The 25,566-nt window shown below is 31.4% G+C and overlaps 3 protein-coding genes across 4 annotated transcripts; 1 reads left to right on the top strand and 2 right to left on the bottom strand.

The window, feature by feature from the left end:
* Positions 1-14,520: 14,520 nt before the first annotated feature.
* Positions 14,521-15,520, bottom strand: LOC108815821 (FCS-Like Zinc finger 6). The gene is made up of 2 exons (XM_018588325.2): positions 15,083-15,520; positions 14,521-14,918 (listed from the first exon to the last, which is right to left on the bottom strand). The coding sequence occupies exons 1-2, from the start codon at positions 15,400-15,402 to the stop codon at positions 14,771-14,773; spliced, it is 468 nt and encodes a 155-aa protein (XP_018443827.1). The 5' UTR covers positions 15,403-15,520; the 3' UTR covers positions 14,521-14,770.
* Positions 15,521-19,356: 3,836 nt separating this feature from the next.
* On the top strand, positions 19,357-20,703 carry LOC108814164 (60S ribosomal protein L30-2). Its single transcript, XM_018586672.2, has 5 exons — positions 19,357-19,516; positions 19,615-19,720; positions 19,812-19,913; positions 20,339-20,407; positions 20,526-20,703. Exons 1-5 carry the CDS (start codon positions 19,496-19,498, stop codon positions 20,564-20,566), a joined length of 339 nt encoding a protein of 112 aa, XP_018442174.1. The 5' UTR covers positions 19,357-19,495; the 3' UTR covers positions 20,567-20,703.
* LOC108814163 (uncharacterized J domain-containing protein C4H3.01) lies at positions 20,581-22,229 on the bottom strand. Of its 2 annotated transcripts, XM_018586670.2 has the most exons (5): positions 21,871-22,229; positions 21,613-21,687; positions 21,239-21,516; positions 20,900-21,160; positions 20,581-20,777 (listed from the first exon to the last, which is right to left on the bottom strand). In XM_018586670.2, the coding sequence occupies exons 1-4, from the start codon at positions 22,127-22,129 to the stop codon at positions 20,939-20,941; spliced, it is 834 nt and encodes a 277-aa protein (XP_018442172.1). In that variant the 5' UTR covers positions 22,130-22,229; the 3' UTR covers positions 20,581-20,777; positions 20,900-20,938. The 2 variants fall into 2 exon arrangements, with proteins under 2 accessions (XP_018442172.1, XP_018442171.1); XM_018586669.2 differs by lacking the exon at positions 20,581-20,777 and having other exon boundaries at positions 20,797-21,160.
* Positions 22,230-25,566: the final 3,337 nt, after the last annotated feature.

Below are 25,566 nucleotides of genomic sequence, written 5' to 3'. Positions count from 1 at the left end.
AGATATATAATGTAGAACATAAACTATCATATGATGAATTAATTCATATGCAGACCTCAGGTCTTCGTTGACACTAATTTACAATGCAAACTAATGTCAACTTTTGACTCTCATATCTATTGTATCATTTACATGTAATTCTTCTGTATCACAAATAAGTGAATTTTAAAATTTTGTACATCAACTAAGAAATTATAAAAAATTTCGTTCTCGTTTGTCTAAAAATCAATAATTACAGCTAATTCAATCAATAAAAATTTATACCGTAAAACACAAATGATTAAAAACATCAAATTACATTTAATTTCTTATAGTGACCGGCTATTAGTTAAAACAAATGTATTGGCGGCATGGCACTACATTTCTAAGCTGTTTATTTTAAAGTAAAACTTGAACATAATTCTAAAGGGTAAGATAACGTATATTAGGTTAATTACAGAATTAAAACGTGAATGTGGGAGGAGAGTTGGTATGTGTGTGTGTGTGAGTGTTTCTACATGCTGATAAAGGAGGAAGCAGGATTGGTGGGTAGAGATAGGATCCCACAATGGGGGGTTAGTGAGATTGACAACGTCTTGTACAACCAAACTGCCTCACGAACCAATTGGAGCGATTTTGTTTGGTAAAATAGTAAATCAGACAATCACTTATTCACAACGATGGCCGAGTGGTTGATGGCTCCGGTCTTGAAAACCGGTATAGTTCATAAAAAATAACTATCGAGGGTTCGAATCCCTCTCTCTCCTTTTGTTGGATGAATAGATTTTTTTATTTATTGGCTTTTTTACTTCTTAGCATCATAAAAAAGGAGAATGGCTCGGCTGGATAGTATAGCCGAGCCAGAAAAAATGAGATTGAATTGAAAGAAAGAAGGTTGGGATCCTCTAACGCAGCAATTTAAATAAATAATAAAACTGATAGCAAATTACACCTTACTTTTTTTATAAAAAAAATTATATTCAAAAAAGATTTGTTCCGTTTTATAGAAAAAACGAGCAATATAAGCCTTCAAAAGAAGGCTTATATTGCTCGTTTTTAAATATTACTAAACTAGGTCTAAACTAACACTAAAGAATTATCCATTTATAGATGGAGACTCAACAGCAGCTAGGTCTAGAGGGAAGTTGTGAGCATTACGTTCATGCATAACTTCCATGCTCGCATATCCACCATTTGAGTCTCCAACAATTATTCCAATAATTACATATCCGATTTGACCTATGGACGAATATGCAAGCATACGTTTCATGCTTGTTTGAGTTTGAACTGAAACAAACAAAAATCTTAAAAACCACTTAAAATGATATGGAAGAAGAATAATATTACCACGAATTGTCTTAAGGAATTAGCCAAACCATTGTGCTTCAGAATTCAAATATGGACGCCTCATTATAAAATAACAATTGGAATTAAGAAAAATATCCTAAGATGCCGATAGTGGTATATATATTTATATAACTGTTTCACTAAAGCTGTTGCTTAGACGCATGTATTAGTCATGATAATAATGGGTAGTTTAGACTTTAGTTTTGCATAAACTGTTACAGAAGTATTCAGAAGTCTCTAGAGCATTAGAGATGATTGGCAGATAACTGCACCATAGGTCTGGGTACGGATCACCACTTGTATTTAAAATTGAGAAACTAGCTAGTGGCCTCTAGAATTTTCAAGTTATATTGTTTGTGTATATTATACAAAGTTAGCACTCTGCATAATAGGGCTAGTTACGAGCCAAATATTTATAAAATTTCGGTATACTTAATACTTATTTTGACTTGTTTTGTAAAAATAATTCAAATTTGGATTTGTATTTGATTTGGTAAAAACCATTACTTGTTGTTTTGAGTATTTGCTCAAAAATGAGTTATTTGCAAATTATTTCCCCCACTTTATTATTTCTTACTAGAGAATACTAAGTATGAGCAGTGCCGGTCAAACGTTTAACAATGCCCTAATCCAATTTTAAAACTATACCTTTTAATATTTTGTATTGAAATTATAAGAAAAACTAATATAAAAGTAATTTAAAATTTTGAACTAAAACAGTAAATATAAAACATTAAAATATACTTTTTTGCATTTTTTCATGTAAAAGCATTCATTAAATAAATATAGTCAATTCTTATAACAGTTTTGATCGATAACAAAATCAATTTAGGTAATCTCTTAAATAACATGTTATACTACTAATAACTATTTTTACTTTTTAAATTTTTTTTATATGTGATGATCGATATTCTTATATTCTAAAATGCACACTAAATAATTTATATTTTTCATATAACAATCATTCTTTAAAAAACAAATATTATAGTAGGCGATCTAATCTATTTTGACATTGATTCTTGTAGAATAATAATTCCATAAATAAAATACCACTAATTATGTTCGAATGAATATCACTTTAAAGAAATTTTCAGTATTTGAATTATGCCTTCAAAATATCATAAGTAAAAATGCATTCAAAATATCATAAGTAAAAATGCCCACTAAATAATTTATATTGTCATATAACATTCATTCTTTAACAAAAAAATATTATAGTAGGTTTTCTAATCTATTGTGACATTGATTCTTGTAATATTAATTCCATAAGTAAAATACCACTATTTATGTTCGAATGAATATCATTTTAAAGAATTTTTCAGTATTTGAATTATGCCTTCAAAATATCATAAGTAAAAATGTCCAATAAGTATAGTTTTAATTAAAAAAATCTTATAAAATTATTTTTATCTATATAGTAACAAAAATTTATAGAAAATATGCCCCTTTAAATTGGATGCCCTAATCGATGGCTTGGCTGGCTTCCCCTCTGGGCCGGCCCTGTATGAGTTACTTGGAAATATTTTTGAGTATTTAAAATTTTACTAAATATATTTTACTAGAAATAGCTATTAAAGTTTACCTTCATTATTGTACTAGAAAATACGGAAAATGTTATAATTCAAATATTTATTCATGTTCAAAAAACTGATCAAAACATAAATTTTTAATATAAAAAATTTGTTTCTCATAACGACAAAATGTTTTCTATAACCAAGTAACGGGTAATACAAGCTGAATAATGAACGTTTTTTTACACTTATTTAATACTTGTACTTAAAAATCAAGATGGGAATGAGGCGAATAGAGAGTCGAGTAACGAGTATTTCTGCTCAATCAACCCTACCAAAACACGAGGTAAGTATGGGAAGCACGTGGCCTTTGAGCATGTACGCCGTTTGCGGCGGAAGAAGCTTCGAGTTTCACAGTGGACTGAAATAGCGGCGTATCTGCGCGCCAAATAATAAAGGTATACAGTTACTATGACCATAAACGTTAAGCAATCTTTGTAATAAAATAGAAGCAACATGAAAGGCTGGCTTGGCTGCAAAAGAAAAAAGGTTCAATCGGCAAATAATATCTCATGTATTGTCAAAGTTCTTTATTTTTTCTTTGGAACAATTTAAACTCTTGATATTATATGTTGGATTCATAAAATGTGTACAATAATCAATCATTACAAACGAATTAATACTTAATATAAGGCAATCGTGTCCTTGGTTGATATATTTGGATGGATACACATGACTTTGCGTATGTTGAAAGAATAAGATTCCGTTTTCAAACTACAATAAATCTTCAAGTACATAACTGGCGGAGCATGAAATGAAAATTTTCAACTGTACAATGCACCCTCTAATTTAAATTGACAGCTTCTTAATACAGATTTCATCTTTCCTGTGACGGAATATTTCTATCTAATTAATTTACGTACATCGTCTTTGATTTTTATATTCATAACTATATGGACTTTTCAAGTTTCAAGAGCTCTTACATTGTTTTGATCAATAACTGGACTTCTCATAATCCTTAAGATTATATGTAGTGTATTTTTTATACGTATTGTATTTTCTGTCAAGTTATACGGTACATGCAGTATGTATGTATCAGTAAACGTGCAACGTTGTAAGAGGGGAGTAGTGAAGATATGTTTTTTTTTTTTTTGTAAACTAAGTAGTGAAGATATGTTATCTGGAGGAAAAAGATGTTTTTGGAATATTGGAGAATAATACAGTTATATCATATTTTGTTAAAGGAATACAGTCCCTTGTACAAAATGTTACACACGTTGGCCTCGTATTTACCTCAACACTAAACCTAATACGATTATACGAACATTCATTGTAACTTTGTTTTTTTTTTTTTGCTAAACATTCGTGTAATATAGTTTACATAAAATGTAACAATCTTTGACAATAACAGAGTCCAAAGTAGATTAGAGATATTTTACCAAAAAAAAAAAAAGTAGATTAGAGATCTGTTTGGTATAAGATTGAAGTGATTTTTTTTGATCGAAGATTGAAGTGATTAGGTGTAATTTTGAAGTGATTTAGGTGTAACCCCTGTTCGAAACTACGCTAGGCGCTAGTCGGGCGGCGAATCCGGGCCTAGCGAGTTACCGAAAAATCGGGGAGTACTCGGAGATTACGCGGGGCCTAGTTTTAAATACAATTTAATATATTTATAATATGTTTAGTTAATTTTAAATATGATGACACAAGTTCTTATACATAATTATAACTTTTTTAGATAAGTTTTTGAAACAATCTCCTTTAAATTTATCGAACATTTAGATTTGGGCGTGTGATACGAGAAAATCCTTAATGTAATATATGTGTTTGTTTTGGGTTAGATAACTAATTGTAACTATTTAGTAACCAATAACTATACAAATCTGTCAATAATGAGTAAAAATAATCAATCGTATTTCAGCTTAAAAAAAAAAAACTTAGGCGGTCAACGCGGGATTAAACGGTCAACGCGGGAATTAGACGGTCAAACGCGGGTCAACGTCTGGATTCACCGATTTGGCCCAATTCGCCGCGGTCATCCACTGAATAGCGCTCAGACGGCCGCCTAAACGGCCACGTTTTTGAACAGGGGGTGTAACTTTGTTGGTGAGTCCAATATAATATATATATATATATATATTATACGACACATCATATTCATTTATACATATGATCGATATAGGATCTTTGAAAATATTCTTGAAAAATGAGATATATTTCTACAGATTAATAATTCAGACTATTTGATATTTTGTTTTGAGCAAAAATAATCAAATCCAGTCGAATTTATAAGACTGATGGAAATGTCAGATATTTTTATACTAAACAATGTAGACAGCTAAATTAATGTAAAATTTTAATGTAAATTTTTTCTTTCTGAGGAACATATCAATTACTAAATTGGTGCACCGACTTGGCCATGACAATGACGATTAAGTAATTAAATAAGCATAACTATAATATTACATATATTTTAACTACTTAAAAGGTGATAAATAGGTTACCTTGGAAAGTGTTATTTGTCTGGCATCGCTTCTCATTAAACTTTCAAAATTCTATAAAAGATGATATATATATATCTTAACATTTATACATATAGAACGGACCTTGTGGTCAAGTGGCAATGGACGGGCCTGGGACGCCAACACGTTTCAGGTTCGATCTTCTTGTTATACGAAACTAAGTCACATTGTTCTGTTCACCTTACGCGGATATGGGTCTATACTTTAGAACCCATTTGAATGCCTAGGAGAAGGAGTCCATCCGCAGGCTTACGACTCCCCCGGAGGTTAGGTCTGGTTCCAATAGTGACCCGAATTTAACCCTTTTGTTTATAAAAAAACATTTATACATATATATATATATGCTTAATTATTTTTTTTAATTTTTAGAAACTAAAATATCTAACGCGTAATACACGTAATAGCTACAAAGATCATCGACCTCGATTTTTTTAGATCAGTGGCACGGATTGCGCGTGTCTGTCATCTTTACGTTACTATGAAAATGCTTATCCAATTTCAGAAAAGTTCCTTTGTAGCTAGCCCCCTTCACGCGGTTTCCGTCCCACACTACCCGTTTAAAGACTTTTGAATCCGACATCCGTTCGCCACGGGTCCATGATCAGTGGCCCAGATTATGCTATCATCTAACTTAGCTGTGTGGTCACCATGAACTGCAAACCAACCTCAGTCCACTTATGTATATGCCTCTTTAAATATCTCTTTAGTTCGTAAATAATTAAAAAAAAAAAAAAAAACTACAATATCAACTTTACCATAATAGTAATAACTTTTTTTTGGTAAAAAATTTAATAAAAAATTGAGGAAGTGATTTTAATCAATTGGTTAAATGTACATATCTTTGGTTTTTCCCTTCGGAAAACCGCATAGTCAAAAGAGCATTTCCAATATCTTTTTTTTCTAAAATGAAGTAACTAGATAATGGAGTAAAACGCAGAGTCAAAAGAGCATTTCCAATACAATTTTTTTTCTAAAAAAAAAACAACAACTCATCGTTCGCCCTAAAATGCTTACAGACACGATTATCGAGGCCGTCTCTGTTTTCCCTCTTTTCGGCGCCGGTGAAGCCAGATCTAGCCGGAGCCGGGATCTTCTTGCTCATCCTCTCTGTTTCTTCCTCTCTTTGTTCCTTTCAAACCTCTTCTCTCTCTACTGTCCATTGTTAAACCTCTTGTATTTTGGTGTTTGGAGATCTAATCTGAGTCTGCAAAGGAGAAGGGTGCAGAGCCACATGAACCCGGTGCTCGCTGTTTCCCTATCTACTTGGCTTATTCTTCTCTGTTCCGCGGCTCCAGACTCTTCCCTTGTCATGAGTGTTAACCGCGTCTCAGGTGAAAGCCCTGAAGAATCTTACACAGGAGCTTGGTCTCAACTGTTAATGGCGGGGTTTGATGATGTATCTCCTTGGAGGAATAGGCTAAGCTCACCCATTGTCCTTTCTGTTCCTGTAGAACCACCAGCTGCGTTTTATTACTCTTTTAAACTTACCGTAATGGATCCGCCGACACAAATCTCAGGATGTTATGCAAAGTCCACCGGAACTAAGCTACTCTCCAGAGATTCCCGGAAAGACCTTTCTCAGAACTCTCTCAAGAACCATACCGACCCTTCTTGCTCATTGCGAGCCATATCTGTGAGCCTTGGCGGCATTGGACTCTCACCGCAAACACCACTCGCAGTAGCACATACCAACACATGCTCAATTTCCCTAAGCTTTTTGGACTTCACTAACCAGTGGATCAACTCTGTTTTCGCCAAATCTTCCTGGCTCCGGTACGGTAATGCTGGACGTGGAAGTGTCTGCCTGAAATCGTTGCTTGCTCCCTTGGAATCTAGAGTCAAGCTATTATCTCTGTTCGTTGGCATGAAGGGAAAAAGTTCTGAAGACTCTCATCCGTGGCTTCTCGTTACTGGTGCAGTTAATTCAGAAACTTCAAACAACGTTCATCAGCAACAACGTTCAACTCTGACAAGAACAAGTATTATATCACTACCATTAGTTAGTCAGGTTCTATTAAAGACTGAAGACTATAGTCCTTTAGCCACTTTCCTTACAACAGTGGCTAAACAAATTTCCTCATGCCAGGGGCATGAGAGATCATTTTCCCCCATCCTCCTCTTTGCAGGAGAGAATCTTTCCACCAAAACTCCTCTCTATAAGAGGTATCCTTCTCTTGGCCTTAAAGCCAGTGAGTGTTTTCGTCTTCATAACCGCTTGATATCTTGTGTGATGGTTTGTTTGGGACCGGAAGATACAACGAGAATCATCCCGATGAGACTCGAGGTTGTGGAGCATTCAACGTCACGACATACAGTGACTATTTCAAAGTCTGAAGACTTCAAAGGACGCAGTATATTCTCTACGAGGTTTCTTGCGAGTGGCTCTTTTGATATCAACTTGGACATTTTATCAAACATAGCTATGTTTGTGTCTCTATCTTTCACTTGCTTTGCTTTTAAATTCCCTAAATCGACCGCACATCATATGTTCGATGGTGCTTGGATCTATGTAAACCTTTAAGTTATGAATGGAAAAATATGCAGTTTCACAAAAAAAAAACTCTTTGATAAAAAAAGAAGATAATGGAGTAACTCCATAATGGAATGTAGTTTGCTCCAACCCTACTTCATTTTGGAGTAAAAATAAAGTAGTGAACAACAAATAAAAGAATTACTTCATTTCATTTTTATTCTATAATAGAGTAAAAATGAAATATAATTATAACATTTATTACTCAGTACTCAATTTTATAATAAAATATAGAGTGAAATTTAAGTATTTTTTTACTTTAAAAAGAAATAGGAAGGAAGTAATCCAATCGATAGAATAACTCTATTTTAAAGAAAAAATGGAGTTTATCGATATAAGAGCATTTCTAATGTAAATTTTTTTTTTCTAAAATGAAGTAGAATAGAATATGAGGGTAAAATGTTTAAAAACCCTATTCCATTTTTCACTCTATAATTGAATAATAAACAAATAAAAAAATATTATTCTATTTATAGAGAAAATTCTATTATGAAGTTGAGTTTAAGCATTTCTTACTCCATAAACTCTTTTACTCTATTTTAGAGTAAGAAATAGAATGAAGATGAAGATGTCCTAGCTGATGCCATAAGAAAAGTATAACATTATTGAAAATTTGTTTGATTCATTTTAATCTCATATTAGTAAAGTAAAATTACTCTAGCAGGAAAATAGTAATAGTAATTAAATTTGAAAAACTTAGGGTTAAAGACTTTGTGATTAATTTTCAGAACAGAGTATAAAATATAAATTTATGTTTTCGATCATTAAGATTTCGTTGTTAACTTTCTAGATACAAACAGAGAGTATAAATGTAAGTTTTGATTGAATGAAAGACGTCTGCAGAAAATAAAAAAGGTGTCATCGTTTTCAGAGCAGGTGGACGTCTTTTTAATGAGGAAGATGAATCGCATGTGAAATTTTAGGTGAACTGTCGCCGTCAGATTTTGTTCAAATAATAATACCTTTCTCTTCTTTTTTTTTCTTAATCGAAAGTACCTTTCTCTTCTTTGGTTATCGTTTTTCTCCTGATATCGTGAATAACGTGAGATATGGTCCATTTCTTCATTTTTAAAACTACCAGCTAATTAGTTCAACAAGCTTTGTATTATAACTGGAGATCCAAAACTAGTACAGACGTTTTAGATTCTATTACGTTGTTGTTAACACTACGTCACCACCATATTATATGATAAATATCTCTTGTTCATGGGCATTATGGTTAGAAAGTTCTTTAGAGACTACAGTGAAGTATTAACATGTGACACTTTTTTTTTTGAATTATACAGAGGTATCCTGATCCCATAGAAGTGGTCCAGACTAGTCACGTGTTGTTACGTGTCGGTTTTCTATCCCTAGTGATGCCAAAATGTTAGTTTTCCAGTGACCGGGATTCGAATCTAGGTGACGAAACTCACAGCTGTGAGCTCTTTATCACCAGAGTTAAAAGCCCCGGTTCATGTGACACTTTTCAAAGAAAAAGAAAAAGAAATGAAGTCATAGAAGAAAAAAGAACCTATGACTCTTTTATTTTCTAATGAGAAGAAGGTTAGGTGTAAATATGAAGAATGTTTCGTAAAGCTTTAACATTTGATTCAGTAGTGGCTCACATACACACATGACACCCTCAATTACTTTTTTCCTCCATATGACAAAATATATACACCATCAAATCACCTAATAACCTTTATGTCAGACCAACAACTTCAGGGTTTTTTTAAAATATAATATTTTATTTATTTCACAACCCGGGAACGGGAATAAGATTTTGACTACAAGATTCGACTCGTACAAGATTTCCCAAATCAAACTACTCCTAACTAGCTTCGCTCGACCCATATCCCGAACGCGTTCCGCTAGATCAGATTCATAAATTTTGAGCCGTTTGCTGTTCTCTACCATTGACGATGATCACAGGAAAGAGAGATTCACCTCATTTCTTCGGATATTGGAATCTTCTCATGTCGTCTCCGGAATAGCTAACTCACAACAAACTTATCTAGACTTGTAATCATTACCATCGTTGAAGCGCAAGCGAAAGTGATGGAAGGTTCCAAAGATGCTCATATTCTGATCTGACACCAATCGGTGTATAAGCAAAGAGGATATATGTAATAATATATATATCATTGGGAGTCATATATAAATGTGATTTTTTTTCTTTTCATTTTCCGGGGTTGTGTTTAAAACATCGCATTTATATATGATTCCCAATGATATATATATTATTACATATATGATATATCCTCTTTGCTTATACACCTATCGGTGTCAGATCAGAATATGGGCCAGAATAGATCAAATATATCACAAACAATTTTCAGCCCTCTAACAAAGCCTTCTATTTATTCAATGAGTATCCTGAACTTCCATCTTTCTTTGCAGATGCACAGCCCCGTGCCTAACGTAAGGATGGTGAAGTATTTGTTGTCTGTAGTTTCTTAAAACTCTGTTGTTAATGGTTTATGTCTTGTCTCGGGAGATTCTGTAAGTCTGCCGGCTAACGTCTCCAGAGTAAAGTTTGTTTCCTGCTGGCTTAGGTTCCAAGAGTCTCATGACTCGCTGGTTCTGCATTCCACCCTGTGTATTACTGCGATCAGAAATGTTATTAAAAGATAAAACATAAGTCCGGTAAAGTATTTGTTTTAAGCCACACTATAAATAGTTAAAAAGCCACATTTTTGGATAAATGGTTGACTTTGAGTAATCATTTATATTTCATTTTTATCTTATCCACCTTACTTTTTATTTCAACCATATTTAATCACTTTTCCCATAACGGCATGAGTTTTCTATCAGATTTAGTTTGATTGGTTGTATTGTTCTGATATAGATTCGCAGATGAAATAACCTTTTGAAGTAAAGAAAAACACACCATATTTTATCACTATTTTAAGCTTTTTGTATTGTTTGTGGTATTATTTATTTTTAGTACAATTTTAAGGCCACTCACTGGGACGGCACTGCAGATGATGCATTGTAGAAAACATAAATACAAACGAAGACAGATGCATCCAACAAATCAAGATTATATATATAGCCTTCTATTAATTACATTTAACATGATACATATTCATATACTTTGAAGTTCCAGAAAACAGTATATAAAAGGAAATATTATGTTAAACATCTCTTTTCTATATAGAAAACCTTCTATCAAGACAAGAAAAACATACTATATGTTAAAACCTTTTCCAGCTAGCAGGGATATTTCAACATAATAATGATGCAGTGTACTTAGGATAAAAAGGATAGGGGTACATATACTGCGATACTAATTTTTTGACTAGATTTTGATACGCACATCCGTAAAAGTAATCTTATATATATATATATATATATATAAGTTTATATTATTTTATATATAATTATTTTAGATAATATATTACTGTCATTTTAAAATAAATAAATAGATAATATATAGTTCTAAATATAAAAATTTAACATATGTTAAAAATTACTTTTTGTAAAAATTATTACAAAATATAGGAATTTTAATCATTTTAAAAGGTGAATGAAATTTTAGTCACTTTAAACGGTGAATAATTATTTATTTATTTTTCTAAGTGAAATTATATTTTTTCAAAATATATTGGTTTACCAGTTTAATATAATTTTAATATGTAATTCATTTATTATTTCTATTTTAATATAATATAGACTATACTTATAAAATTTATAAAATTAGCATATAATTTTATTATTTTGTTTATGATAAAATATTAATTAAAATTAATTCATAATAATATTATACTACTTATGACGAAATTAATCAGTGCATTAATAAAAAAATATTTAAATTTATTAAATAGATTTGTTAGATTTTTTATCAACAGATTTTGTCATTATACTAAAACTAAAATTTACTTTATAGTTAAAATAGATTTTATATTAATATTCTTATAATTATTTGGAAATGCAAATAAACTAAGGTAAATAATCAAAAATGTAACTCGATATATGGACCTAGTATGACTATTTTATAGTAGATAAAATAGCACTTTCTTTTAATAGTATTGATGTAAATAATTAAAAAAATGCAACTTAATATATGAATCTAGTATGACTATTTTGTAGTTGATAAAAATGGTATTTTTCTTTTAATAGAGAAGACTAGATTTTGTTTGTGTAAATCTAGTATGACTAGATTTACACAAAACCAGCGAATCATGAGACTAAAATGGTAAATATGAATAATGATACCAACAAAATGGTAAACATGAAAATCCTCCAAAAATATAAGGACTAAAATGATAACAATAAAAGTTAACAATATTATTTGAAAAAACGGATAATTGCAAAGACTTAAAAATAAAAAATTTAAATAAGAAGTTTTGTAATATGAAGTTTCACCGTCCAAAATCTCATATTCTAAGTTTTGATGAAAATGTTTTCCGAGATGTTCTTAGATTATTTTGAATATAGTAGAACCAAAAAGTACATGACAACTTCTCATCTCCTGTCATGTCCCCTCGTAAAAAACAAATACCACACATATATGGCTCATACTCTGTTACAATTATATTTTATGTTAGCCAATCATTTTTGAGGTTTTACCTCACACTTGTCTTAAGTCTTTATACACATGTATGTTCGTTCTGTGAAAACTGCATCCAAAGCTCCATTTATGAACAAGATTGAAACTTCAAAGAAAGAGGTACGTACTTACTATCTTCAACCTAGTGAATAACTCAAAATGGATAAATATAATGCATATATTCATATGCTGGTTTGATCTTGGTTTTCACTTAAATAAACAAATAGAAGAAGGCAGTTACTCTTGGTTTCTTACCATCTTCTTTGGTCGAGAAAGATGCCAACCATCTTTATTTTATAACTCGGACTTGCTTTTAGTGTACCCTTTTGATTTGAAACATGTATACAGCTTTTGTTTTTGTAAAACAATAATTAAGTAGCATGGATGCTAGAGACCAAAGAGACATTGGAATTCGATAGTTTGCCAAATTTGATGCGGACACATGCCAATTTGGCCAAGTCGTACTATTCTATTTACTCAATACGTTAAAAATATTTTTAATATCACAAAATTTATTTACAAAGAAACACACATATATATATATATATATATATATATATATATATATCAATATATGTGACATAAACTTTATATACATCTTTTTCAAACGATATTTACATCTTTTTATTACATATCATTTCTGTTTTTACTCATTGAATATTTTTTTCTATTAAGAACATCTCCAATGATACACTATTTTTTTCTATAATTTACTCTATTTAGAATAATTCTTATAAAAATTACTCTATAATAGAGTTATTCTAAATTGGTTAAGTTATGGAAAAAAAATTAGTGTGTCATCGAGGATGGTATAGGAGAATTATTGTTTTTACTGATTGTCTAAGAGAATCTATTGTTTTTCTGATTGGTGAATACTGGGACATGCTGATTAGGCATTAGATTCCTCACAAGCAATATCGTATTCAGTTAACCTTGTCTGTTCAGATATAAATTTACATATAAAGAACAAAATGAAGTCATAAGAACACCGTAATATCAGTGTATATATTTGTATAAATGTGGAGTTAAAGTACACAGATCGGCCACAGCCAGTCGAGACTTTTACATAAACTCTAGTTGACCTAAATTGAAAATTTGGAATTAGTCCCAGGTTTGATGTCTGAGAAAAGTACACACTTCACACTTGTTCTAACTTCGAAGGAGTACATATATGATCAGCTAACCAATTACGCTGCTTATCTACTTTTCTTTTCTTTTAAAGTATTTCTTTGTCGATGATATCCCGATAATGATTCAAAATTACTACTGCTAAATCCTCAACTTCTTTTTGTTTTTATCGGTGACTCTAATTAATATCTAGATCCCCGTTCTCCTAATATCTATACTATTAAAGTACAAACACATTTAGATTTTTACTCTGTTTACCCCTAATAAAGAGGTTTTCTTTTGTATTTATTAATGACATTTTGGACATTCTGCATTGGTTTCTTTTTTAATTCTTTTTGGTTTGTCATTAACCACCGGTTTCCTAATTCAATTTTGGTATGTGATTATTCCGTGTTTGATACTGCATCATTTTAATATTTTTCCAACCGGACATGTTTGAAACTGCATCGTTTTTTCTCAAACTATTTAATGGTTTGGTTTTAAACCGTTTTTTCCTAAATATAATCCCAACTATCTAACAAAAATTATTTATAAAAAATAAAAATTGTTTATTGGTTCAACCAGTGGTTCAACCGGTAACTGGATTTTGATTTTAGTAGTTTTTATTGGATTTTTAAATTTTGTTTTTTTTTTCAAACCCGAACTGAATTTATTTTTGATCAACCGGTACTCCGTTCAACCGCAGGTCTCAATTGAATTTCAAAACACCGATCAAAACTATAAAACTGTTATATTGATTTATATTTAAAATATCTAATTCAAAATTAAAAACCTAAAAATACATGTATAATATAGTTTTACCGAACATAAATCTGGATATAAAATACATATATGAGACGGATTATATAAATACATATACAAGACGGATTATATAAATGTGATTATATAAAATTTTCACCAAATATAAACCCGCGCTTTGAAAGCGCGGGTCAAAATCTAGTTGTATTGATTAAAAAGAAAGAAAGAAACTCCTAAAATGCAATCTCACTCGCATACATTTGATTTTTACTTCATATATATCACAAAACTTGTAAAATCTGAAAAACCCCTCAAAAAACATATATAATTCCAACACAACACACGAGAGTGATTAACACAAGTCAATTAACGCTCAAAGCTTTAATATGTTTTACCCCACTATTATAATCATAATATACAAACACATAGCAAGCCACACATAACAAATATAACAATATATAATGTACGCGAAGATGGGAGATTACATGGCGGTTGAAGCTCGCCCTCCCTTGGCGGCTTTGCTGGTGGTCGCCAACGTCGATTCCTTTGCCTGTTTACTTTTATCGTTGCGCTCGTCTTGTGCTATTTGCTGTTGCCTGCAGTCCAAGCTACAAAATGCCGTATCTCCCCTGCCATAGTTAATGACAAAAAATTATTGCTAAATATAGAATATTCAAATTATAAAAAACAAATAAACTAAATAATCACAAAATCATTCGAATTAAATTACGGAAACCTAATATCAGATTAACAGTTTCTTGTCGATGATTTTATGTGTGTTTTAGTTATGTACCTATACATATAGATGTCGCGGCCAGGAACAAGTAAGCGTTCGCAGAGAGAGCAAGATCTCAAGAAATGTCCAGCGTCAGAAAAATCTACCGAGTGTCTCCTTAGATTACCTCTCGGTGAGACCATAGCTAACAGCCGTCGATCGACGGCTGCTGCTACGAGTTGACCGTTGGAAACGTATGGTTCAACCATGGGGTTTTGGCTTGGACTCTGCTGAGTTGATGATACCTCAGATTCTCCGGGAAGGTTGAGATCGAACTTTATCTCCGATAGGCTCGTTGTTCTGTTGATCGGTGGTCGTCGTCTCTTTCCGAGCAACATCCTGTCAGTGTATGTGCTCTGTATTCTGTTCCTTTGTTTTTAGGGCAGAGCAAAGCAAGTCCAAAGAGAGGGAGAAGAGGGAGTGAGGAAGGAGAAGGGAAGCGAAGATAAAGAAGAAACCATAAACTAAGGACTGAATCTGAACCGTTGATTAATATGCTTTCTTCAATCATAGTACAATTTTTTTTTGATCAAAATCATAGTACAATTAAAATTTCATAATCATTCAGGAAAGGGCCCATTGGGTTATATGATGGGTCCACTTAATTAACAATAATTAACTTTCCACTTCAACGATGGTTGCACCCAATAACTAAAATAAATTGTCCATTCCCCCGGTCATTTTCTTCACTGAATAAGAAAGCCAAAAGAAACAATAATAATTACAGAAGAACTCATATTAACTTCATAAGTATTAATAAAATACAGTAAAAATATTTATAATAATCAATATTGAAAGGGAAATGTTTGTAATATGGTTCCTAAAGTCTGGGCTATATAAAGAAGGGACCACCTTGAAAACAATGTTTTAATTCGATTGCCCTTTTGCAATTTTATTGAGCATTTTCTCGTTTTTGCATGTTACATGCCTCATATTTCTCACCATATTTCAATATTTACCTTAAATTTACTTTGATGATCTAGTGCCCAATAAATAAATAAATGTACTCCCTCTTTTTCAAATTGTAGGTAGGTAGTTTTAGCTAAAAGCAATGATTTTTAAAAAGTGACTATTTATTAAAAATATTATTTAATATATAACTTCAACCAATTATAAAATGATTAACATAATTTAATTGATCACATACTGTTCAATAAATGTAAAAAAATGAATTAAAGTGTTAAAACTACTTATATAGTGAAACAATTTTTTTGCTAAAACTATTTTCAATATAAAACGGTTACAATATGAAATGGAGGAAATAGTATACTACAATAGCATTTTTGCATGGGGAAGATACTCATCGGAAGTTTTATTTAATCTATCTATCATCGAAAATCACAGCAAAAGCTTTTCTGATTGGTGCATTTTGAGTTGTGAACTCTTTACACAGAGAAAAAAACGAGAGAGAAATAAAACAGAGCGACACAATGTACCAAAAGTGGTCGGTCTTAACGTTGTCAGCCTCGAAGAGATGCTACATTTTAAAATGGTTATTTTGAGAAATGTTATAAGTTTGAAATTGTTTGGTTAAGTAGGAGAAGTCTAAGTCATATATATAGATCATAATCTCTAGTCTGGAGTCAAACTTCGATGATATTGATAACATGGCGTAAAACAAATTTTTCACCAAGCGACATCAACACAAGGGTTTAAACTAATTGATCTACCACCTTCGGCGCTAGTTTGTATATTGTCATTACAAGGCAGCGGTGTGAAGTTTGAGCTTGGGTTTATTTGAAAACTTATGTATAGATTACTAGGACCAAATAGTAGTGTACGTAACATATTAATAAAAACTGTAGAAGTTCTAATGTAGTAATGACTTAAGTCAAAAAAAAAAGTTCCAATGTTGTAAACAAACCTCAAGCGCAGCACAGCGCATATACTATTTGAAAAGATCAATATATCCATTGTACTCCCAGACTCGAGTACGACCGAAATAATATGGCCTGGAAATAAACGTTTCCATAAACAGTACTATGGGTTTGATTGGTGACATGAGTTACCATCAATAAGAGGTATAACTAAAAAATGTTACCATTCATGATTTTATTTTTGAGTTATATCTTGTTTAAAAAGCTTACAAGAACTGTATACAGGGGATCAAATTTCGACAAGAAATATCAAGTAGTTCTACTAATGTGTAAGTAGCTAGATCAGGATTCAATTCTCTTTAACCTAGTCCTTTAGTATTTTTAGATTCTAAAAGTAAAAATGATCAGAAAACATTTGGCTTCTGAACCAAGAATTTTCAGACCCAGCTCTAATTGTAAAAGTATAACCAACAATGAGTTTGTGTTTTTAGAAAAAAGAAAACAATGAGTTGGTCTAATGATTAAAATCTTCAATCACCTAATATTGTTTAACACTTCTTAGATCATATCCAATAGTTTACACTATTTTTTATTCTAAAATAGAGTAATTTTATAATAGAATAACCCTATAATAGAGTTAGAGTTTACTCTAATAAAAAATAGAATGATGAACAAAAAAAAATATTTTATATTTGAAATAAACTTATTTTTTACTATATTATAGAGTGAAAAATAGAATACCACTGAAACATTTTTACTTTAAACTTTATTTTAAAGTAAAAAATAGAGCGGGGGCTGGAGATGCCATTAGGAGGATCTACTCGCCAAAAAGTTAAACTATATAAACTATAAAAGTTAAACTATAAAAACGAACTACTTTTTATTATTCGATGGTATGAGATTTTGGGTTAAAATAAATCAATATTCAGAATCAATGAAAACTCCTGACTGTTTTCTAGATAAGATATTTATAATGACCATCTAATATTGAAATTGAGAAAAAAATAAAAATGATCTCCTGATCCGATTTAACTATTATTCTCTCCTTTTTTTAATATAAGTCGTTTTAGATTTATGCACATTGATTAAGAAAATAATTAATTTCTTATATTTTTTATACAGAAACTGATCATAATCCAACTAATAATAAAATATAATGTATATTATCATTGGTCAAATAACATTAATTGTTAATAAATTTTACATAGAAAACTGAAAACATGTTAAAATTTTGAACACATTTTTTTTCCTGTAAAATGACATATTAAAAACGAAGAGTATAATTTTTTTCTGTGTGAGACTATAGACAATATTAAAAAATTGTTTCGATAGTTTAAACATGTAAGATATATTATAAATTTGAAACAACACACAAAAACGTCAGCATTCATTTGATTGTACCTTTGAATGACTAGAAACGGAAACTCAAGATTTTTATTTGTAGATGTGATGCCAAGCATATGTAGTACATATGAGTATGACTAGTTGATTTGAATTTATGTAAATTTCATATATAATTTGCTCAAGTGACAGTAAATGAATGTGACATGGAAGCTCGGTGATAATAGAGGAAGCTGGTATGATTGAGAAGACAATTGGACACAAGTGAGTAAAACAGAAGTGAAGAGACGTTATATAGTTAGTAACCAAACACAATTGGTCCCAATTGCAGATATAAATTTCAGAAATTGAAGGTGGGCCATTTTCTCTTTCACTAGTGGGCTTCAACCTATGGTCCAGACATCTATATTATTACTACTTTACTCGCTTGGTTTATTATTATTTTGACGTTGTTTGTCAACCAAAAGCATGATTAAATTCGGTCCGAGTACTTGATTTGATATTTTTTTATTTTATTTTATATTTTTCAGTTAAAAAATGATTTTTATATCTCTTATTTAATAGATGGTTCTTAGTTTTTCTTAGTTAAAATCTAACAAAACTTAAGAACCGTCTCTTAATGAAAGTTAAGAAACCCAGTTAAAAGATCAAAGTTAATCATAGTCTAAAGTTGATAATAGTTTACAAACACCAACGTCAACTACGCTAAACCTGGTGAAGTGAAGATTATAAAATGTGTACAATGATACTCTTGTACACCGAAAGTCTCCGGTTATGTTAACATTAAACCAGAGATTAAACCTAACACTAACACTAACACTAACACTAACACTAATTACACGGTCACCTACTCAGCTACTCTAGTAGCATATACCAAACGGCAATCATATAAGAATAATAAATCAACAGAATTATATTTATATTAGATTTTAAATTCAGATTTGGTGAAAAATAAGCATAAAAATCATTCCCTCCCCTCTCTTGAATAGAAACAAGGAGCTCGTAAACCACTCTTCTCGACGGAAGGATTCGGGGATATAAATGCAATATTCAAAAGTTCACGGCTAAAAACAAAATCTAAATCTACAAAATGTACAGAAAACTAAGGGCATAACTGCAATTTAACAAACACAAAGAAAGAGCAAAAAACCCTAAAACATTTGACAGAGAATATATAAAACGTAACCAAGCGTCATTTCTTCCTCTTCCCTCTTGATCTCTCCTCTGCCGCACAGATCCAGGACAGGACAGTTGTTTCTCAATCTCTTCCAAAATGGTGACTGCCAAGAAGACGGTGCGTTTGCCTTCTCTTTCTTATCAAACTTTTATTTTATTTTTGGTCATCTCAAACGTATTTAAACCGAACAATGTTACTGTTTGTTTTGATTGCAGAAGAAGTCTCACGAGGGAATCAACAGTAGGTTGGCTCTTGTGATGAAGAGTGGTAAATACACTCTTGGTTACAAGTCCGTCCTCAAGTCTCTCCGTGGCTCCAAAGGTAATTTAATCGAACACTTTGTGTGCATATATATATATATATATCCATATGTTCTGGTTGGTTGATTTTGGGTTTGTTTTTATATTGGCAGGGAAGCTTATTCTCATCTCTTCTAACTGCCCACCGTTGAGGAGATCGGAGATTGAGTACTACGCAATGCTTGCGAAAGTTGGTGTTCACCACTACAATGGAAGTGAGTTCCTTTCTTCTTCTGAACAATCTTCTTTAGCTTTTGTAGAGATTCTTTGTCCCCTTGTATAGACCCATTAAGCCGATGATTAAAGTGTACTCCCTAAGTTGAAGAAATTAGTACGTTTGCTGACTTAAAAGTGTTTGATCTTTTGCATTGCTGTTGGTGTCTCTGTAATGGGTTTATTACAAAAATATAGAATTTGCATCCTTACATCAAGTCCACATTCTAGGATAGAGATGACAGTTTTTTCTTTTTTTTCCTCTAATATTATACGTAGGTTGATCTTACCTCTTTGATATCCTCGAAAGGGCGTTTATATTCTATTCAGCTTAGTTTAGTTGCATGTTTCAAGAAAACACAATATTTTATAAGGCTTATTGTTTATCCTGTATCACTTTTGCTTGACTGTGTTCTTCATCTTCCAGACAATGTTGATTTGGGTACAGCTTGTGGAAAGTACTTCCGCGTTTCTTGTCTGAGCATCGTTGATCCTGGTAATAATAACAAACCTAACCAACTATTTGTTTACTACATATCGCCAACTTCTTTTTTTTTTTTTGTGTTGGATCTTCAGTGATCCTTGGTAATGATTTTTGTCTTTTGACTTTTTAGGTGATTCTGACATTATCAAGAGCATTCCTGGTGATCAGTGATAAACCATTATCGATTTTGTTTTTCCCCTACTTCTATGGATATTCTCAAAATTTTATTAGCAAACAATCTTGTGTTTGGTGTTTTGTTATTTTACATTATGAACCCGATAGGAAAATATAAATGTTTTTCTTTGACATTTTCTGAGTCAAATTCTCTGTTCCATCTTCCAGTATGTATCAAACTTCATTCTCCTCATCAAATTCTCATTTCCTAATCAAGAAAATTAATGTTGAACCGTGAATTTATGTTCTGGTAATTATAAAATTTAATATCTACATGTATGTTTTCTACATGCAAGAGAAGTTGAAACTGAAATACAGAGAGTACTATACTCGGAGTAGATAGAAGAGAGGTAAAGCTTTCCAAAATAATCACTTGGCTGCTTCTTCCTCTTCTTCTTCTTCCGTATCAAGCTCGAGACCTTCTGCTGCTAACAACTGAGTAATGAGCTTCTTCTTATCCTCCTCTGCTTTCTTTCGCATCAAATCTCTTTTCTTCAATACCAGCGTGTGTCTCTTCAAAGTACTGTTAAACAACTCTCTCGATGCTTTCTTCTCTTTCTCCAGTATCTTCCTCTCTTCTTCCGGATCCACCTTTACCACGTTCACCAAGATTCAACACAGAGCAGCAAAAGAAAAAAAAAATCTCAGAAAGACTTGTTAAGTCTTTACCTTGGAACGAGAAAGACGACGAGCACGCAGGTTAATCTCAAGCTGTTGTTGCTCAGCCCAAGCTGCAATAGCCATGTCGCCTCTCTGATCAAACGCTTTACGCTTTTTCATCAGCCATTCCATCCAAGCTTGTGATGCCTTCATTGGATTCACTCGGTTATCCATATCATACTCTCTTCTCTTCTCCGTGTCCATGAGCAGCTCGTATGCCGCCTGAATCTTGATGAATCTACCTTCTGCTGTCTCTCCTTCTTCAAGCGTCCCTTTCCCATCATAAACTACACACAAACACACAACTCATGCAGTAGTAAATAAACACTTAAACTAACCCAAATATTGACTATTAATTCAGCTATAAAGGTGTAGAGAAGTACCATCAGGATGATAATACTTGGCTAATCGTCTGTATGCCACCTTAATCTGCTCTTCCTCTGCATCTCGTTCCAGCTCTGTCCTCAAAAATATCAAACAACACAGAACAAAACTCTTAGCTCGAAAGAAACAGAGGACTCTGTTTCCAATGATCATTCATTGCAACACACAAAGCTCAATATGCACAGTTTAAGCTAAAATCTTAAGACACCCACAAGAGCCAAACCAACTATAAGATAAGAGAAAGTTGCAAACTTTACCGAGAGTATCGTAAGGAGACTTCTCTTCGCTCCAATTCGAAGCCGCCCTGACGAGAGTCTTCCTCTGACTCACACCAAACCAAAAGTTCGAATCTTTCGACGCGACCCGTGACGAAGACGGAAACGAACTCGAGACCCGAGTTCTAAATCTGAGTTTTTGAATCGAAACCTTGACGATTGATCGAGATTGGTTTCTACTGCAACACACGATCGAAGCAAACACCGTGTGTGGTCTACAGATAGCTCTAAGGTTGCTCATCACTTCAATCGCCGAACCCAGAAACTAGAATTCATATAAAAATCGAATTCTCCCAAATGAAAATTTTCTCGGAAAATTATACAAAAGAAAAATAATCAATTTCCCCGGAAAATCTTGTGGAGAAGAAACGTAATACCCTTTTCACATTTAGGCCCCTCAGCTATGCTTATAATTCTGTTTCGGTACACATATTTATCACATTGCTCAAATTTCAACCATATAAAATAATATCACACTAACGAGCCAAATTATATATTACAAAGTTTCCAGCCAAATTTACGTGTTACTTGAAAATATTGGACCGAGATTTATTAGCATATACTAGGTAATTACCCGCGCTACGCCGCGGGATTTATTTTTGTTTTATTGTTAATAAAATATTTTCATTTTATAAATGAAAAATTATCTTAATATAAATTTTCTATAGATATTTCTAATCTAAACATATATTGTATTTTTTTTTATTTTGGTTACTGTATAACAATTATGTTTTTGATAATTTTTAAGGAATTAGCTTCCAAGTTAATTATTTTCGAGTTTGTAGCGTAAATATCATATTGTTCAAAAAAATGAGGGTTTTAATTTCCCGTATGTGGTCTCAAAGACTCTAAAACTATTATCCTTCTGTTTCATATAAGTATTTTGTATTTTCAGATTTATTTAAATAGAAATATTAGTTTTATGTTTTTATATATTAAAAATCAGTTTAATCTTTATTTTTACCTGATTTATTGATTAAATAAAAATTAATTTGAAACTCTAACTAAAAATAATATAAAGAGCTTAATCATTTTCTTAATATATGTATTTGATAGCCGACTTAATTACGAGACTAATGTATTTGATTCTTATTTCGATTTTGTATTCTATCCTTTTTACTAAGGGGGTGTATTGAATTAGAAGTTTTAGGAGATTTTAGGTTTTTATTCAAATCTTCTATTATTCAATTAAAGATTTTTAATTTTTTTTTTCAAATCACCTGTTATTGGATATGGAATTTGTGTAAAGTCATTAAAAACCACTTGAAATCCCCTGTTATTCAATCACAAATTTATAAAAGTTCTTTCAAATCAAGTCTTATTCAAAGCTAAACAATATTTTGAACAAAAAATTTGTAAATGGGATTTCAGAATACTTGCCATCCATTCCTAGTTCATACGAAATCACACCTCTATTGGTGTTATTTGGAGAAACTCGTAAAAAACATTACAGAACAAAAAAAATCAGAAATATATCAGTTTACTTCATTGTTCATTCGGATCCCAATTCTGCTCTCGATCGATCCGTAAAACATCTCAAATTCGTGCAAATGAAAATCTGTTTCAACTTTGAGTACACATGTCACGTATCTTCTTCTTTCTTGTTCTGGGTCAGTTTAGATGCTGTAACATTATAATTTTTTGTTCTCTTCTTGTCTCTTCGTTAAGAAAATAAAAAGCTATGACGATAGAAAAACTCTGATTTTGTTAGATTACTTTAACTCTTTACAATCAATTGCTTTTCGTTCTGAAAAGTATTTTAGCTACCAATGGTGTCTCTCCACTTCAAATTGGAGGTGATCTCACTGATTCTCTTGAGGTACCAGTGATTAATTGACACAATATATATAGTATATGACTCTGTTCTAGTTCTGGAAATGGGTTCTATTGATGAATCGTAGTGAAGGTTAAGGATAAAAGTCTAAATATATATCACTTTTATATTTATACTTATTATTTATTTATTTTCAAATTGAGTTTAAGGTTAAGGATAAAAGTCTAAATTTATAATTGAGAAATTTGCAAAATATAATGAAACATACATCTTTGTCTCTTTAATATAAATTCTTTATTTTTGTATCTTTTTGACTCAATTACCCTTTTTAGTTTTCAAACTTGGTGAAAAAATAACTTTAAAAAATGAAAAATAGAAAAAATAGATGAAATACTTATATACACAAACTGGTATCTTTTGGGTTGTAAGACTTGTTAAATTAAATTTATTTAATTATGTTCTACGGAAAAAAAAATCATCTTCTACGGAAAATAGTATAAATTAAATTTCACGTTAAACAGGTTATTATACTTCATCTAGAACCAATACCTTTCGATTGACTGTATGAGGAATGCGAAGTCTACGCATTCTAAAAAAAAAAAAAAAAAGTCTACGCATTCTAAAGATAACTACATTATTTATAAATGCAACTTCTACTTTTATGAGTAATTCGAAAGTTCTACGATTTCGAAATCTACACACAACTCAGAAGTTTACACATGGTAGAAACTGCTTATGGAATAATTGTCTCTTATTTACGCAATGTATAAAGTACATTCGACGGATAAGAATAAAAATAAAAATATTTTCGAAAATATGGTAAGTTCAGTTACAAAATATTCCAAAAATATTTAGAAATCTTTTTATTTTCCCAAAATGTATTTCACCGATTTTTTGTCAAAAATAAAAATAAAAATTGATATTCATTTATTTTGATTTAATTTCAAAATTTGATTTTCGAAAAACTAAATAGTAGACAGCTTTCATTTATTTAAAATTATGTTAAAAATATATATATGTAGATATTTAAATTATAATCTTAGATATATTTTAATTTATTTATTTTGGTTTAGATATTAAATCAAGTTGTAGAGAACTTATTTAAAAAAATGATATAAGATTTTATAGTATTAGAAGTAAATATTCTCCATCACCAATATTTTGTATTGGCTTTTGAAAAAATATTTTATGTAGAGTATATTATGTGATATTTTCGATCAAATTCTTCACATAAATGTTGGTGCATTCTTTATTTGCTGATGTCCATTTTGATGAACTTGGCTAGTAACTTTGAGAATGAGATCGATCATCTGCATCAGAATTAGACCATAGCTCAGATTAGTTTGAGCTTGACAACTCATCAAATAATTCCATCATTGGTTTGATACCCATGGAATTATGGATTGTGGATTTGTGGTCTTCTGCATTTTTTAATGTTACTAATGATCCCTAATAATGCCATGTTACATGGTCTTCGATTTCACCAATTTAATAATAAATTGTAATATCTCGGTTTACTAAAACCGGTTTGGTTTGTCTAATTAACTTTTTTCATCAGACCAAAACTCAATTCTTTTATTCACTTTAACCTAACCGGTGTATAAATTATATAAGTATATCTATCTCCTTCTACCTAAAGCCAAGCCGTCATCTCTTTTTTCTTATCTTATCTTCTCTTATTTTCCTTTTTTGCCTTCGCATGGTTCTACGTTATTCCTTCAAATCTTCTTGGTTCTCTGTTTATATGTACAAAAAGACATTGCGTTCATCGTCTCCACCACTGCCTCTTGCAAACTAATCACCACCGGATTCATCGTCCATAGAGTGATAAAGTCATCTTACTCTTGTTGATTTAATGTAGTGGTACCGAGACGTGGAGGAGAGAGCGACGTCGGAGCTGCCGC

This window comes from Raphanus sativus, chromosome 7 (genome assembly GCF_000801105.2).
Source record: "Raphanus sativus cultivar WK10039 chromosome 7, ASM80110v3, whole genome shotgun sequence".
NCBI lineage: Eukaryota > Viridiplantae > Streptophyta > Magnoliopsida > Brassicales > Brassicaceae > Raphanus > Raphanus sativus.
Note: the sequence above shows the minus strand (reverse complement) of the source record. Positions and strands in the feature narration are given on the sequence as shown.